This window comes from Cyanistes caeruleus, chromosome 28 (genome assembly GCF_971803275.1).
Source record: "Cyanistes caeruleus chromosome 28, bCyaCae1.hap1.1, whole genome shotgun sequence".
In the NCBI taxonomy this organism is placed as follows: domain Eukaryota; kingdom Metazoa; phylum Chordata; class Aves; order Passeriformes; family Paridae; genus Cyanistes; species Cyanistes caeruleus.
This window is the reverse complement of record NC_141728.1, coordinates 3667765-3683867: the sequence shown is the minus strand read 5'-3', so window position 1 is coordinate 3683867 and position 16103 is coordinate 3667765. Positions and strand designations below refer to the sequence as shown.

Below are 16103 nucleotides of genomic sequence, written 5' to 3'. Positions count from 1 at the left end.
GAAGCTGAAGGCTGCTGTGAGCTGGGAACCAATTGGGACACGCAGCTTGGTGACACAACTGCCACCAGCTCAGGTTTATTGCCGGCTCTCTTGCCACAGCAGAGGACTCGGTGTCAGAGCCTCTGGAAAAGCATGGAGGGGCAGGGCTCGGGGAGCTTGTGCCAGTGCAGGATTGGAACTAAAGGCACCAGGAAGCACCAACCCTGCTGCAGACAAGGACTCAACTCTTCTGAGCTCCCTTCCTGTCAGAGGCAGGCTCAGAGCAGCTGTCTTCCATCTCTCTAAACCACGCTGGGCTCACTCCTTACCAAGCTCCTCGGGCTCCTGGCAAACGTTCACACAGCTCCCGCAAGCAGGCAAAGCTCCCTCTGCTGCAGCCTTGTTCACAGCCTCCCCTCCTGAAGAGCCACGGGCAACACTAGGATTGACCTGAAAAGAAAAACAGAAAGAAGGAAACGCAAAGATCAACCAATAGATTCTGCAGGGGTACAATCAGAGCCTGCCAGATTTCCATCTGTGCACCAACAAATTGCTTTTGAAAACTGGTATATACGCGGGAGTTTGCAGAAGACAAAGGCTCATCGCGCTTGGCAAGAAGATATGGGCAGTTCCAAAAAATCCCCCTCCCCACCTCCAGTCTGCCCTTCCTCAAGAATAAATCTACCCATGCAATGCGTCTGCATATTAAATGAAATAAGAGAAATTCTTTGGCAAAGTTGTAGAATAAGATGCAAAAAGGCCTGTGCCAATGCAGAAACTGAACACTCCAGGCCAGTCTGGGAAGAGAGAAAAAAGAAAAAAGGGATTCCAAAGTCCAAGAGGGAATCTGTCAAACACAAGGACTAATGGGCCCTGGTTGCACTGCTCTTCAACACAGGAGGAGCCCCTGGGCTTAAAGGAGTCCTTAACCATTTCATGGCCAGCACCAACCTTGTCCTTCTCACCATTCACACAAGTCATGGTGCCTCAAAACCAAGACATCTGCCCCCTGAAGACTCCACGGCTCACACACTTCATCCCTTCTTCCTAACAAGGAGCTCTGGGCCCCAGAGGCCTTCAACAGTCCAAAACACTGACTTCTCCAACACGCTCCAAGAGCTGTCAAGGCTGACAAGGCTGTTGAGCGTGGGGATGACACTCAAGCCATGGAGTGGGCGCTAAGGATGGAGTCCTGCTAGCTCCTGGCACAGGGATGTGCTCTTGCCACCACAGCCCGAAGCACAACAGTCTCATGCAGGCTGCAGCTTTGTAGGGACTGTCTGGCAACACCCACCTCTTCTTTCCACAAGGTGACTGAGCTCTGGAACATGGAGAGCAAGACTGGCCAGTTTGCCCAGCTGAGCATTTCCCAGCTGGAAACTGGACTGCAGGCACCAGGTTCCTGAGAGGGCAAGACAGCTGCAGCTCCATCCCATCCCCACACACAGCTCTGGGAATGTCTACATGCACAACAGGGCTCACACAGCAGCAGCAGCAGGAGCTGCAGGAGCAGCTGCAGCCCAGCCCTTGCTTTGCCTTGGCCTTCCAGCCCAAGAGAGGCAGAGCCCACATCTGCTGCTGGCACCTCTTGCATGCCCTTCCCACTCTGCCTTCAGTGGCAATTCTCCAAACACTCTTCTCTTCTTTCCCATCAAACAAAGCCTGTTAGAACCCACCAAGGTTCCACTTCCTCCCCACAAATGCCCCTGCACCAGGGATTCTTCCCAGAAAAAGGAGCATCCAAACCTGGCAAACACCTCTCATCCTCACTTAAGGGCTATCCCCCCTTTTCATTCCCTCTTCCTTAGCAAATCTTGCTTTACCAAGCAAATCCTTCCGTGTCCATTCACAGCTGAATTCAAGAAGCCTTTGCTTCTCAGCCATACAACAACATTCAGAAGCTCTCAGTCCAGCCCCTCTCATCCCTGGCCAATGGAGTTACCTGAGCAGAGGGAGACCTTTCAGGCACAGATGGTGAAAGCATCTCCTCCAGTGTCTCCAGAACAAGGTCCAGATCCAGCGGTGGCAATTCCTCTTCCCCAGGAGTACTCCAGACCCAGCTTGGGGCTCTCCATGCTGCATAACCAGCACTGATAGCTGGAGCACTGGGGACTGAAGTGCCCGGGGCAGCTGGAAGAATCCAAAAAACATCGGTGAGGCTCCAAAATGAGGCTTTGGGACGCAGAGCTTTATTGCTGCCTTGGATCAAACATCACAGGAAGCGCACAGCAACCTCAACTCCAGAAAGGTATTAAAAACTTCCCAGGGAATTGGAAGAGTGAGCTCTTCCCCTTCAAAAGTATTATCCTAATTGACGAGTACATAGATTCAAGTATGGCTTGGGAAACTGGTCTAGACATACACACAGAAATAATCACCTTGAATCACAGCCTTTTGCATCTTCCCAGCAGCTTTGGCATTTGGTTGCTTGAGTTTCTCATCACAAGAGACCACAGAAAGTGCATTCACCCAGGAAGAGGCCAGAGGTGCAGACACACATGCTAAACTTCAACTGCAAGTTTATTCTAAGGAGCAACCATGGAGGTGAGGCCATGGTCTGCAGCTGCAACTGTTCTGGGGACTCCCAGCGTGCACTGAAATTTCATAGCATTATTTGCGGGAGAGACTGTTGGAAATGGAAAATCTGCAGCCTTAGAAAAAGCCTGGATTGATGGAGTGATGAAAGTACACAGACATTAGGTAGAGGAATTCTAAACCGTTGTTCTTACAGTTGCAAGTAAGAATATGCCACGAGTAAGTAAGAAATTCTATGAAGTAAAATAGTTGCAGGTATCAAGTATAATAGTGTGATTTATAAAGTAAATTAGAGATCTAGGAACTATAACAGAAGTGTGTGTGAATACGTGACCTGTGAGCTTGCTGGTTAAAAGACAGACGCAGTGTGGCAAAATCAAGTAAAGGTGATAAGAGCTTAATAAGTGAAAACAAACTTGGTGTCAACTGTCTACTGCACTAAAAAGTTATATATTGCCATGCGGAGAAGAAACTCGTAACTTCCTCGAGCTGTGGTTGACTTGTTGCCTGTAAATCTCACGCCTCGGGACTGATCTCGTATTGGGCTACTTAAGCAATAAATCATCTCAAAGCACGGTGGTGCCATCCCTTGTATTTCATCTCAACAAAAGACAATCTGTAAACTCTGCAATATCCCATCAGAGTCCTAGTTTGGCTTCATCCAAAGAAAAATGGGAGTTCACCTGACACCGACCAGTTGTGGAGAAATGTTCTTTGCCTCGCCCTTTGACCTCTACACAGAGGCTGCCTGGAAAATGGCCAGAACATCCTCCAAATCTGCAGCAAGGATGGGAAAAGCAGACAGAGATTGTTTTGATATTCATGATCCTGCTTCCTAGTACCCTTGACACCTGATTGTCACAATCAAATGGACACATGACAGAGCACCGTGGCAAAATACTTCAGTCACTTTTTGTGATCTTTCTGAAAAGCCAGGGGAGAAACACATTCCGTACCTGATGGGATGTTGGCTGGCAAGTGCTGCTCTGGAGAAGTGCAGCTGCTGCTCTCTGGAGAGGCCGCAGAAGTGCTTTGATGGTGCGCAGGAAATGCTGGAGTCATGAGCTCTGGCTGGAATTGAAATTTGTGTGTGCCTGGCTGGCCTGATGAAACCCCAAGTCCAGATGTAGCAAACACTTTCTTGGCAGCTGCTGGGGAAGCTTCACGCCCTTGAGGATCTGGACTTGTCCTGGAAGGGCCTGGAGGCAGCTCTGAATCCTCAGCTGAGGCAGCACTGCGCTTCTGGCACCAAGGAGCTGTGCAGCAGGGAGGGAAGAAGAAAGGAAGCAAAGGGAAGGCTGGGTCACTCCTGCTCCTCAGCTGTGTTTCCCTTGGCAGCAACTGTACTTCTCCCAAGGGAGACAGAAGCTCCCATCCTCCCAAGTAGGGTGAGAAGGAGAAAATTCCCCACATGTTCTGAAGCTTTGCAACAACCAATTCCTTGTCTACTGAGCTCTCCCGTACTTATTCATGTGTCTGGGAAAAGTGTCCCGCTGCCATTCCTCGGCAGGAGGCAACTGCTAGAAAGCCAGCTGCCAGCTCTTCTCCCTTCTGCTCCAAAGGCACACAAAAACTTTAGAATCACAGCCTTCCCTATCTCCCCAGCAGCTTTTAGATTTGGCTGCTTGAGTTTCTCATCACAGAAGGCCACAGAACGTGCATTCACCCAAGAAGAGCCCGCATCTTCAGGCACACACTGAGAAATTCAACTGGGAGTTTATTCGAAAAGCAACCTTGTAGGTGAGGCCATGTTCTGCAGCTGCAGCTGTTCTGAGGCACACAGAGCTCATTTCAATGGCACGGCCCGATTTGCAGGCCAGTCAGTCTGAAACATCTGCAATATCCTATCACCGTCCTAGTTGGACTTCATTCCAAGAAACAGGGGAGTTCACCTAACACTGACCACTTGTCTGTCAGGCAATATTTTTCGCCCTGCCCTTGCACCTCAGCAGACAGGCTGTCTGGAAAATGCCCACAACAACCTCCACATCTGCAGGAAGGACAGGAAGAGCAGAGAATCCTTTGGCATTCACAGTCCCACTTCCTAGTACACTTTCTCCGTGATTGTCACTTGAGATCTAGCCATGACAGAGGACTCAGGGAAAACACTTGAAAGGCTCAGTTGCCAGGAGCTATTGGAAAAGGAAGGGTAGAAACTCTTTCCCTACCTGATGGGTGGCAGGCTGGGCTGTGCTGCTGAGAAGATGAGCAGCTGTTGCTCTGTCCAAGGGCCCTGCAAGCAGCTTCAGGGTCGACTGGAGTGAGGCGAACCATGAGCTCAGGATGGCGTTTCAGGTCCAGGCGAACCAGTGGAACCGTGAGCTTGCGGAGATTAAATCTCTGGATGAGCTCTCTTGATGGTTCCACTGGTGAAGCCCCAGCAAGTGCAGAGGTGGCACAGACTTTCTTGGCAGGTGCTGGGGAAGCCTCACTCTCCTGAGCACCTGCACTTCTCCTGCAAGGGCCTGGAGGCAGCTCTGAATCCTCAGGTGAGGCAGCATCGCGCTTCTGGAGCAAGGGAGCTGTGCAGCAGGGAGGGAAGAAGAAAGGAAGCAAAGGGAAGGCTGGGTCACTCCTGCTCCTCAGCTGTGTTTCCCTTGGCAGCAACCGTGCTTTTGTCAGGGAAGACAAAAGCTCACCTCCTCCCAAAACAGGGTGAGAAAGAAAAATATCACCACATGTCTTGGGGGGTTTGATGCCTATAGAACTTAAGTCAAACTTACAAGCTGCTTCTATAGGTTGACTTATAAGGTATCAATAGAACCTGACAGATCTGTATCACCAGATATCAATAGAACCTGAATCATAACTTCATGGATCTATTTAACGTGATATAGACGTCTTTCTATGCATTGTACTGGCTAGTATATGGTTAACTGGTTGCTCAGTGCTGGAGAGACAGGAAAAAAAAATGAAAATCTCACCAGGTGGTCAGTTTAAGATAGAGATAAATATAGTACTAATGAAAACTTAGCAAACGTCAAGCCAATTAGCCACAAAATAAAGCAATTAGACCGGTTAGGACCAGACAGACCAAGGAACACCGTAGCTGTGCATGCTCTGAAGACAAAGTTAAAAAGTTCAGATGCAAAGACGACTTTGGAAGCCTTCGTCAAAGACCCCCAACGACCCCCAAATTGGGGAGGCACAAGCACAGTGAAAAAAAACTATCTATAGCCATGAGATTATACTATGTAAATTAATTCCAGAGTGTATAATATACTGTGTATGTTAGTTCCATATGTTATAATGACATAGTAACACCAAGCAATAATTACTGAATATATACGACAGCAATTGACAAAGGTGGATGAATGAGGAGGAGAAATCCTCCTCACCTCCAGCACTGAAATAAACAACTCTACACACACGGGTGTATGGGATTTTATTCACTTTGCAACAAGCAGCTCCCTGTCTACTGAGCTCTCCCCTGTCCGTTCAAGCCTTGGCAGGAGGCAGCTGCCAGAAACCCAAGTGCCAGCTCTTCTCCCCTCTGCTCCAAATGGGACAGGAGGCTCCCTCTCCCGCTGGGGCTGAGCACGCCCAAGCCCTCGGCTCAGCCGCACTCCCGGAGAGCTCCCCGAGCGTCCCAGGGCCGCGCAATGAGCAGCGCCAGCCACGGCACAGGGCCGGGCCGGCTGCCGGCCGAGCGGGCCAGCGTGTGGCGAGCGCAGGCGCGGCGGGACTGTCCCGCAGCCCCCGGCAGCCCGGCACAGCTCCCGGGCCCTGCCGGCACAGCTGCCTTGCCCAAGGACAGCCCCTGTGCCGGCCGGGGCAGCAGCGCTGAGCAGCCCCAGCACGGGCAGGGGCCGCTCCTGCCCGGCCGGGCAGCGCCCACGGCCAAAGCCCACGCCTCCCTCCGCGCCCGCAGCTCCCACCCCGTCTCACCGGCTCTGGGCGGCTGCCCGCTGGGGAAGGCGGGCAGCGACCGCTCCGTGGGGAGCCGCTGGAGGCGGCTGGGCTGGCGGCTCCGCACCTCCAGCCCCGCCGCCAGTCTCTGCCTGTTGGCCCTGGTCAGGCGTTTGATGCGGAGCAGGAGCTCGGGGCGGTCGCGGCGGAAGTTTGGGTTCATAAAGTGCAGCCAAGCCCCGGCATCGCCCGGCACAGCTGAGCCAAGCCATGCCGGCACCTTTTGGAAGCCGTAGAGGTTGAGCTGGCGCACGAAACTGCCAAAGTGCGTGGCTTTGAAGGAGTCCGGGGCCGCCCCCGCCCCCTGGCCGCCCCCTCCGTGGGCGCCGGCCGGGCTGAGCAGCTCCCGCTCGAAGAGGAAGCGGTCGATGAGCAAGCCCTGGGCCTGGCTGTCCCAGCGCACGGAGCGGACGCGGGGGCTGTTCACCAGGCGCCACAGCTTGGCGGGGAAGGTGCTGGCATTGAGTCCGGCGGGCAGCGGCAGCTCCGCCATGGCACCGATCTGTCTCCGACTGGCGCCGCAACGGCCGCGGCGCAACGGCCTGAGGGGGGCGCTGCGTTCGGCCCCGCGCGCGCCCGGCGCGGCCCCGGCGCGGGCCGGACTCGGCGAGGACGAGCGGGGCCTGAGGGGAGATAAGGCCAGGTAAGAGGAGGTGAAAAATGCATGTGGGAAACGAGAAATTACATAGGAATTCCACTAATTGACAAAGATTCTTACTGTAATAAATGGAATTGATTTTTGCTAACTAAATTGTACCTGTTCTTCAAGTTATTTTTAGAAACAATTGTCAGGAAAATTAATCCACAAACGCCAGAGGTTTATGTCCAAAAAAGAGACAGAGGAGTCCTTTTTTCTTTATTCCAATAAATATTTGACCCAATGACCCAACACCTGTGCACTGCACTGTGGCATTTTTTACCCAATCACTCACTACTACCCAAAAACCCCTCGGAGAAGAACATGAAGAAGAAAGGAGAAGCACAAGAGACAACACCCTAAATCCTGCATCTTGTCTCCTGTTCTCTAAACTACTTTTTCACCCAGTGATTTAAGAAACTTTCTAATCTACACACTTACTCTTTTAGCTTTTTCTATCTAACTTGAACATTTGTTTTCATGTATCACCATGAAAACATGCTCATGAATTTCATGTCATATGAAATTCAGTGTTTCTTTGACTCCTAGAACTAAGTATTAGAAACTAGGGCACACACTCTGTATCTCAGACTCCAACATCTGCCCCTCTCTTTTTTAAAAAAAAACAATAAAAAAAATCAACCCAAATCTTTTCTTGGATTACTTTTCAAGAAGGGTTATTTTTCACTCATGTTTTAACAAATGAGGCTTTACAATATTAATTTTCCCACTCTTTCACTTGAAACCCAAAGTCCATTGCTCTTGCATGTGGGATCCAAGCTGTTCAGCTGTCAGCTGTGTCTTGATACAGTTCACATCTGCGTGCTCGCTCTTCTGCTCTTTGGGCTGTCTGCTTGTCTCTGCAGCTGAGGAGTTTCCATGTTCTTCGCTAGGAAGTTACTTCTGCTTTGAACCTGTGAATACACAAACATAGACTTTCCTCCAAATTATTAATTGAAATGAATTTTTAATCTTGCGTCTGAACTTTTGACCAGAACCAAAGAATTCTCTCTCAACTTTTCTTGAGTCCTGTTAGAACAATACCTGATAATTGATGGAATTGGCTTTGTAACAGACTTGTTTTAAAAGGACTGTTCAAGAATAATTTGTAATAGATATAAGATCTTTACACTTTTTCCAAAAATTTAAGATATATAAGGTTTTTATACTTCTGAGGCATAGCCTTGGTCTCCCCCCCTTTCTTTCTTTTTGTAATTAAGTAAGGTATTTGGTTTTTTTGTTATGACAATGAAAAGCCATCTAATTGAAATACTTGCACATGTATACACATAGGAAATAACATTTTTACAGAAATCAAAAACTTTTGAAGAAGCTGCATAATTAATATTATGCAATATTAAACTTATCTGAATAATTTGTAACATGAATTGCTGAATATACTAAATATATACTCTCATCCCAGAGTCTGCCACAGCTGATAAATCAATGGAAGATTGGAAAATCATGTCTGGATAACAATTTTCCAAGCTCACTGTAAAATCCAGCTGCTATATTAATTCACTAATTGCCAAGTCAAATTGACCTGAATATTGTTTTGATGCAGAAAACTTCTGGGTTTATTGGTAAATTCTCTATCCAGGTAAAGTCAAGGCTTGGCCAGAGCCTTAGGCCTCATCTGGAAAGATGTCTCTTAAGTCATTTTCAAAGCAAGGGGTTTAAGAATAGCAGCCATAAGATGCTTAAAACACTGTAAACTTTTAAAAGGCATTTGTATAAAACAAATGATCAGATGTCTTAGGTAATTGACTAATTCAACCATTCAGCAGTTAATTTAATCTGAAGTTTCTTTCATAACACTTAACTTTCAACCATGACACATTTTCTTAGAATCCTGGAAACTAAAATAATAAAGATACATTGGATTAGGCAAATGCAAATCTTCTTAAACAAGGAAAAGAGTAAAAACCAACAAACAAAAAACTCTGTATAGAAGCAGCTGCATAAGTTATTTACTAAGATGCATCTGTAGTTAGAAAACAAAAAAATCTGAAATGACACGTGTCTAAAAGGTAATTACACAAAGATATAGCAAAATATGTATGAAGCTGGCTGTAAATACAACGACACTTTATAGATAATGCTCACCATAGAAATCTATAAATTTACATTATACAATGAATATGTCTTCAGTAAGTGTCTGAGGAAATCAAGATAATATTTTTAAAACATTCACGTCTTAGTGACTAAAAATGAATTAAAGTGAAAAACTTCTAATTTTTTTGTAAATAACAATCACTATTGTTTTTTGTGCAACATATAGAACACCAAAACTGCAGAGATTATAACAAACAATAGAACCTGCAATGAAATCAAGGCTGTCACAGACTGCATTCACTTCTATCCACAAGTAGGTGTTCATCAGCGTTCTGTCACAGCTGTTTCAGTTGTAGTCATCTTCATCTCTCCAGGAAAATAACTGTGCAGTTTAAACAAATGTCTTCAATAAAACATGAAGCAATTTAAATTTTAAACTTGTTGAAAATTAATTATGATAAAAGGAAGTAACAAAACTTAACGTCAAAAAATACCGAATTTATAACTTAAGTTAAAAACACTCAAATTTAAACATAGTGAAATTTAACTTTGATTAATCTTATTAACACTTAATCTAGATCAGATAAAAACATGACTTAATCTTACTCTGTTATTATAAAAAAAAGGCAACTAAAAGTTTGGTGTACACTTCTTTGAACACAATGTAACAGGAACATTGATTCACTATAGAGATTATAGGGATGCAACAAATTTATCACCATTCTGTGTTATCTGGTTTTGAGAATAACCCATGATAACTGCAGATGTTCTTAAAAACATCCATTTGTAACAAGAATTTGCTTGGTATTTGCTTCCATTTGTTGGGATTTTTAAAGTACAGTTTTACTAGAAAAAAAATACAACACTACAGATTTGGCAAGTTGCTATTCAGCTTTTGTAGTACTTTTCAGAAACATTAAGTCTAACTTTTTAACTAAAATCCAAAATCTAAATTGGTATATATGCTGTTATACATGTTTGTTTTTTTAATAACAAAAAGACTCACATTAAAATTTCTTTATTAAAATAGTCAAAAAACCAAGCAAATGGGTAATATATGGTTAACATAACTTAGAGATTACTGAAGCTGTATTGTACTAAATCCACAATACACTTATTGAAATGAAAGGAAAGGTTAAAAATGAAAGAAACCTGTCATTCAATCCTTTTTCTGTAGCGTTAATCATATGATCTTTCAACTCAATTTTAAAAAAATGCATCTTGCAGAAATTAACTGTAACTACAGTAATAATACTTGATCACTCTACATCATACAATATTACATTATCAGCAGATGTATAGAGAAGATAACATTTTCAAAACTTTCATGTATTGGGAATACTGAAACAGAAGAAAAATCTTTTAAATTTTTGGGATGCATAAGTATCATCATTTTCTTTGTTATTCTGTAAAAACAAAACTAGCAGATATCATGAGAAATACAACATCCATATATATTCTATTCTGCAACACTTTTTAAACTTTTTGATCCATTTTTGAAGGTACTTCATTAGGGGCTTCTCTCTGAAGCTTAACTGACTGCAATCATTTGCAGATTAGCCAGTAATGCATCTTACAATGCTTTTGATTTTTGCCTTTCGGCTATTTTTCTGAAGCCATTCCAGAGATGCTGGACTTTGTATTGCCCTGTCCCGTAACCCCGAGCCCATGTCTGTGGGAGGATTTGTAGAGTGAAAGAACTGTGCATGAGCAGGGCTGTGCTCCAAAGGCTCTTGGCTTTGTGTGGTATCCAGTGAAACCATCTGCTGCGGTGGAGCTGTTGTTTTTCCCAGCTGTTGTTGCTGTGCTGCAGCTGTATTGCAAAGCCAATTCAATTTGAAAAGCGGCGCTGCAGCGCCTGGGGGCGGTGCCGCAGGCGGGGTCTGGAGCTGCGGCGGTGGTTGCGTCACTGCTGACGTCACTTTGACTGACAGCTGTGGCTGCAGGCCCAGCCCTGGCAGGCGGGGCGCAGGGGCCGCCGTGCCCGTGGAGGTCCCGGACCGCTCTGGGTCGGGCCGAACCCTCCCGAACCCTCCCGGGGGGGACAGGGCTGTCCCCTCCACCCCCCTGGGGCCGGAAAGGGACTCGGCTGCCGGCACGCAGGCGGCCAAGGAAGTTTCCCCTCCCTCTTCTGCCTGCAGCAGCGCACCGAGCGCTGGAACAGCTCCGAGAGAGCTCAGACACTCTTGCAAAAGCTCCAAGGCCCCTTTTAGCAGATTCTGCCCGCGTTTTAGAATCGCCTCCTCGTCTCTGTATAGTTGTTTTTCTGGGCTTTCAACAGGCTTAGACATTCCCTGTGCTACGGTGGAATTCAGGAAGGCTGCCACAGACTTTACAGCGTGCGGGAACAAGGATTCCGCATCTGACTGGGACAAACCCTTCTGTTTTTCTGGAGCCATCGTGTCCCTTGCCTGAGTTCCAGAGTCCCATTTACTGGCCATGACTTCATAAGGCACTGCAGAAGCCATTAGAAGTTCAGTCGCTGCCTGGTCTCTCAGAGTGGTTTTTTCATATATTCTCACGTTTATCTTCTCCCACAGGCTTGGGGTAAAAATTTTCTGTGAATCCACGTTAGGGAATTCTGCCTGTACCCAGGATAGAAGGCTTTTAAGCTCCTCCGTGGATACAGAGATCGGGTGCTCCTTTACCGTAGCTTCCAAGACAGCCAAAACCTCCCCCTCAGGTTTGGACATGTTTCCCATATTTTTGCTCCCTTTTGACGGCTTACCTGACCTGAGGGTCAGCTTTCTCTCAGCTCCTCTATCCGTGATCCGTTCCACAGCTCACAGACGTCTGGCTTGGCTTGTCTGCTCTCACCAGCACCGGGATTACCGAGATCTTCTTCTTCCCCTTTCCAGGGAGTTTTCCAGCTGTCATGGAGTTACTTTACTTTTAAGGGAGTTGGAGTTGCTGGGAAGTGCTTGGAGTCTTTTCTCCTGACCAATTATCGGTCATTGCTGAGAATTGACAGCAGTTTAGGCCATTGAAAAGTGGGATCAACTTGTGAACCCTACCTTAAAATGTAAAAGCAGAGCTCTCTGAGTTCTCTTTGTTTCTGGCTGTGGAGGGTGGCGGAGCTCCAGGCCTCCCGTCCCTGCCCAGGCCATGCGGCCGGGCGGGGATGGAGCCGGGCCTGCCCCGTCTCCCGGCCGGGAGATGGCGGGGCCTGGGGAAGGTTTTCCCCGGGCCAGGCCGGGCCGAGCCGATCTCTGGCTCGGCTGCAGGTTTTGCTGTAACTACATTCACTAGAAACTGCCCAGTGAAGAAAGAGGGAAGCCCTGGACTTGCAGCGGGTTGGAGCAGAGACTACACGCTCCAGAGCAGCCATGAGGAACTTCCCATCGCAGACGGCTCCAGCTCCTGTTCGGCAGAGATCCTCGAACCATCTACAAAAGCCTGGGCAAGATGTTAACTCTTTCATTACCCAGATGAGACTTGCGGATTAATCTTTTTATCCAGAGAGAGAGAGAGAGAGATCAACATGAAAAGAGACTTTATAAACTACCAGTGACAGAAAAGAAAAGAAGCTTCAGGAAAGGTAGAGAATTAAGAAGATGCTTTAATTAAGCTGAAATATCTCCCTGTTAAAACTATGGAGATGGACAATGAAGTCCTGAAAAGAACTCCTTTAATTCATGATATAAGATCTAGAGAGGAATAGTGTTCAAAGTGTAAATTTGAGTAAAGAGTAATTATAGTATAGTGAAGTACTGGGAGATTAAAAGCCTTGAGAGGCCATGAGAAAACTGTTGAGAGATTTGAAGCCCTGAGAGGCCATGAGAAAACTGTTTTCTGGTGAAGCTCACAGAAACAGATGAAGAAGACTTTTTTTGCCTTTGAATAACTTATCCTTAAAAATGCTATCTCTAGACGCATGGCCCATACACACTTCAGAGTGATGTGAGAATGGGAGGAGTGAACTCTAATAATAGCAGCTCTGGGCAGCTAACATTAAGGCAATAGAAAACTATAACAAAAATAGTTTTCTTGTGAGAATCTCCATAAATTAACAGGAAGAAACTTCTGTTTCTCTATAAAGACTGGTGAACATACTAGCAAGAATTGGGACTGTTTTAACCATCAGAGTTCCAGAGTTTTTGTCTCTGTTGTCATGTGAACAAGAGAATAGTGGGTAGATAGGGGATGGAAAGGTTTTTCTGGAAGTTTATTCTGGTGTTCTTATTATTGTGGTTTGTCAATAAACTTTCTTTTTTTTTTCCCTTTTAAGTTGTATGCCTATTTTGCTCTTATTCTAATCCATATCTCACAGCAAGAAGTAAGTAATTTTCTTAGTTAGTGGTTTAAAACCACGACACCAGCTTTCCGCTGTCTTCTTTTTGGTTTTGTTTTTTTTTTGTTTTATTTTTTTTTTCCTCAACAGGAGCCTTCAGTTCAAAGTGCCCCAAGTTTGGGAGCCATTTGTATCGTTAAGGACTTTTGGATTAGGTTCTTTTTCCCTCTGAACTGAAGATTAATGAGAGGGAGGCAGTTTTTTCTTGTTCAGTTGTTTATTCTTTTCTTATCAGCATTACAAGGTACAAGGAGCTATGTGCACTATGATAGAAAAGGGATAAAATGGCTAACAAAGATCCTCTTGAAGGCCTTTTATATGTCCATTTACCCAATTAACAGATGCCAACTCAATTATTTTTCTTAGTGACCCAATGACCCAACACCTGTGTGCTGCCCTGCGGCATTTTTTACCCAATCACTTACTACTACCCAAAAACCCCTCTGAGAAGAACATGAAGAAGAAAGAAGAAGGACAAAAGACAACACCCTAAATCCTCCATCTTGTCTCCTGTTCTCTAAACTACTTTTTCACCCAGTGAGTTAAGAAACTTTCTAATCTACACACTTACACTTTTCCTATCTAACTTTAACATCTGTTTTCATGTATCACCATGAAAACATGCTCATGAATTTCATGTCATATGAAATTCAGTGTTTCTTTGAATCCTAGAACTAAGTATTAGAAACAAGGGCACACACTCTGTATCTCAGACTCCAACACCAGAGTGAGCTAGTGAGGAAAATGCCTGGCCTGGCTGGGCAGGGAGCTTTTGCAGGAACTCAGGAAAAAGATTAGGGTGCATCACCTTTGGACACAGGGACAGGCAACTCAGGAAATGTTTAAGGATGTCGTTAGGTCCTGCAGAAAGAAAAGTAGAGAGGTGAAAGCTGAATTAGAGCTTAGCTTGGATGCTTCTGTGAAGGAGAATATATCACATCTCACCGGAGCTGATCTGGCTCTGTCACTGGGGCCTGCACAGGAGTGGGTCACACCCCAGGAGCAGGATGAGCCCAGGTGTGACTAGAGTACTCACTATTTGGGTTTTGGCTGTCAGTCTGTGCTCTGAGGAGGCAAGGACAAGAGGGAGGTCTTTTGTATGGGATAATAGAGGATTTATTGCTCTGGAGAACCTTGGGGGCAAAAGACAGAAAATGTGAGTGTGCAACTGCTGAAATAGGGAGGCGGTTCAAAGAGAGGGTCCAAAGCATCAGCTAATCAGAGATATCGTGGGGAGGGTAAAAGGCAGGGTTCACAGAACCATCATCCAATTGGGGCCCAAAGCACCAAGGATCCACTGTGACACTGCAGGGCCCAAAGAACCAAGGATCCACTGTGACTCCACGGAGTGTCATGGAACCGTGGAGACCATTGTGACACTGCAGGGCCTCATGGAACCATTCTGACACCAAGCTGGCTGGGAGTGTGGATGTGCTGGAGGGCAGGAGGGCTCTGCACAGGGAGCTGGACAGGCTGGATGCAGGGCCCAAAGCCAACAAGGTGAGGTTGAACAAGACCAAGTGCCGGCTCCTGCACTTTGGCCACAACAAGGCCTGCAGTGCTCCAGGCTGGGGCCAGAGTGGCTGGACAGCGGCCAGGCAGAAAGGGAGCTGGGCCACTGATGGCCAGCAGGCTGGACATGAGGCAGCAGTGTGCCCAGGTGGCCAAGAAGGCCAATGGCCCCTGGCCTGGATCAGGAATGGTGTGGCCAGCAGGAGCAGGGCAGGGATTCTTCCCCTGTGCTGGGCACTGCTGAGGCCACACCTCGAGTGCTGTGTCCAGTGCTGGGCCCCCAATTGAGGAAGGCCATGGAGGGGCTGGAGCGTGTCCAGAGAAGGGCAACAAGGCTGCTGAGGGGTCTGGAGCACAAGTCCTGTCAGGAGTGGCTGAGTGTGGTGGGTTTTAGCTCCAGCTAAAATCACCAGAGTACTTCCTTCTTTCTTGCTGTGAGATATGGATTAGGGTAAAACAGGCTTAAAACTTAAAAAGAATAAAGAACCTTTATGAACAGGACTACAAGAATAAGAAACAAGCTAAAAACCTCCAGAAACCTTTCCTCCCCCCCCCCCAGCTTTTCCTTTCCCAAGTGACACGGCAGAGACAAAACCTGGGATGTTAAAGCAGTGCCAACTATACAATAGTCTTTTCATCAGTCTGTGCAGGGAGAGGAGTTTTCTCTTGTCATGCCATGGAGAGTTCTCTACAAGAAACAGTTTACTTGGTTTTCGTTTCTACAAATGGCAGTCACCCAGGCACAAACTCTGCCCTCTCCTCCCATTTTCACACCACTCAGAGGTGTGTTCATGGGCCATGAGCTAAAGGGGTATTATTTTCAGGATGAGTTATTCAAAGGCAAAAGTTCTGTTCATCTCTGAGAATAGAGGTTTTCTTCTTCTCTCCCTGGGGGCAAAGGGTCTTCATCAGCTCTCATCTCCCTCTCTCTCTGTTCAAGCTCTCATGGGATCACATCTACTCCACCATCGGCTTGGCTTCATCAATGGATACCTTTGCCCAGATCTACAGCATGAATACTTCAATTCCCCCAATACTCTTTCATGAATTAAAGGAGTTATTTTTCAGAACAGAATTATTCATCTCCATGGCCCTACCAAAAGAATATTTCAGCTTATTAGAGCATCTCCTCATTCACTTTCCACCTGAGGCTTGATTCCTTCTTATACTGACCTCGATGTTTCA

The 16103-nt window shown here is 46.5% G+C and overlaps 2 protein-coding genes across 4 annotated transcripts in view; one reads left to right on the top strand and one right to left on the bottom strand.

Annotated features, from left to right (window-relative positions):
- LOC111945559 (uncharacterized) overlaps positions 1 to 9060 on the bottom strand; it is a 101974-nt gene extending 92914 nt beyond the window's left edge. For all 3 annotated transcript variants that reach the window (XM_086865015.1, XM_086865018.1, XM_086865017.1), the window contains exons 1-5: positions 6403 to 9060; positions 4683 to 5036; positions 3471 to 3770; positions 1922 to 2109; positions 309 to 429 (exon numbers count right to left, since the gene is read on the bottom strand). In XM_086865015.1, coding sequence (XP_086721141.1) covers positions 309 to 429; positions 1922 to 2109; positions 3471 to 3770; positions 4683 to 5036; positions 6403 to 6916 — 1477 coding nt within the window. In that variant the 5' untranslated portion in view covers positions 6917 to 9060. The remainder of the gene's footprint in view (positions 1 to 308; positions 430 to 1921; positions 2110 to 3470; positions 3771 to 4682; positions 5037 to 6402) is intronic.
- Positions 1 to 16103, top strand: part of LOC147649057 (uncharacterized) — a 400363-nt gene that overhangs the window by 249820 nt on the left and 134440 nt on the right. The window lies entirely within an intron of this gene.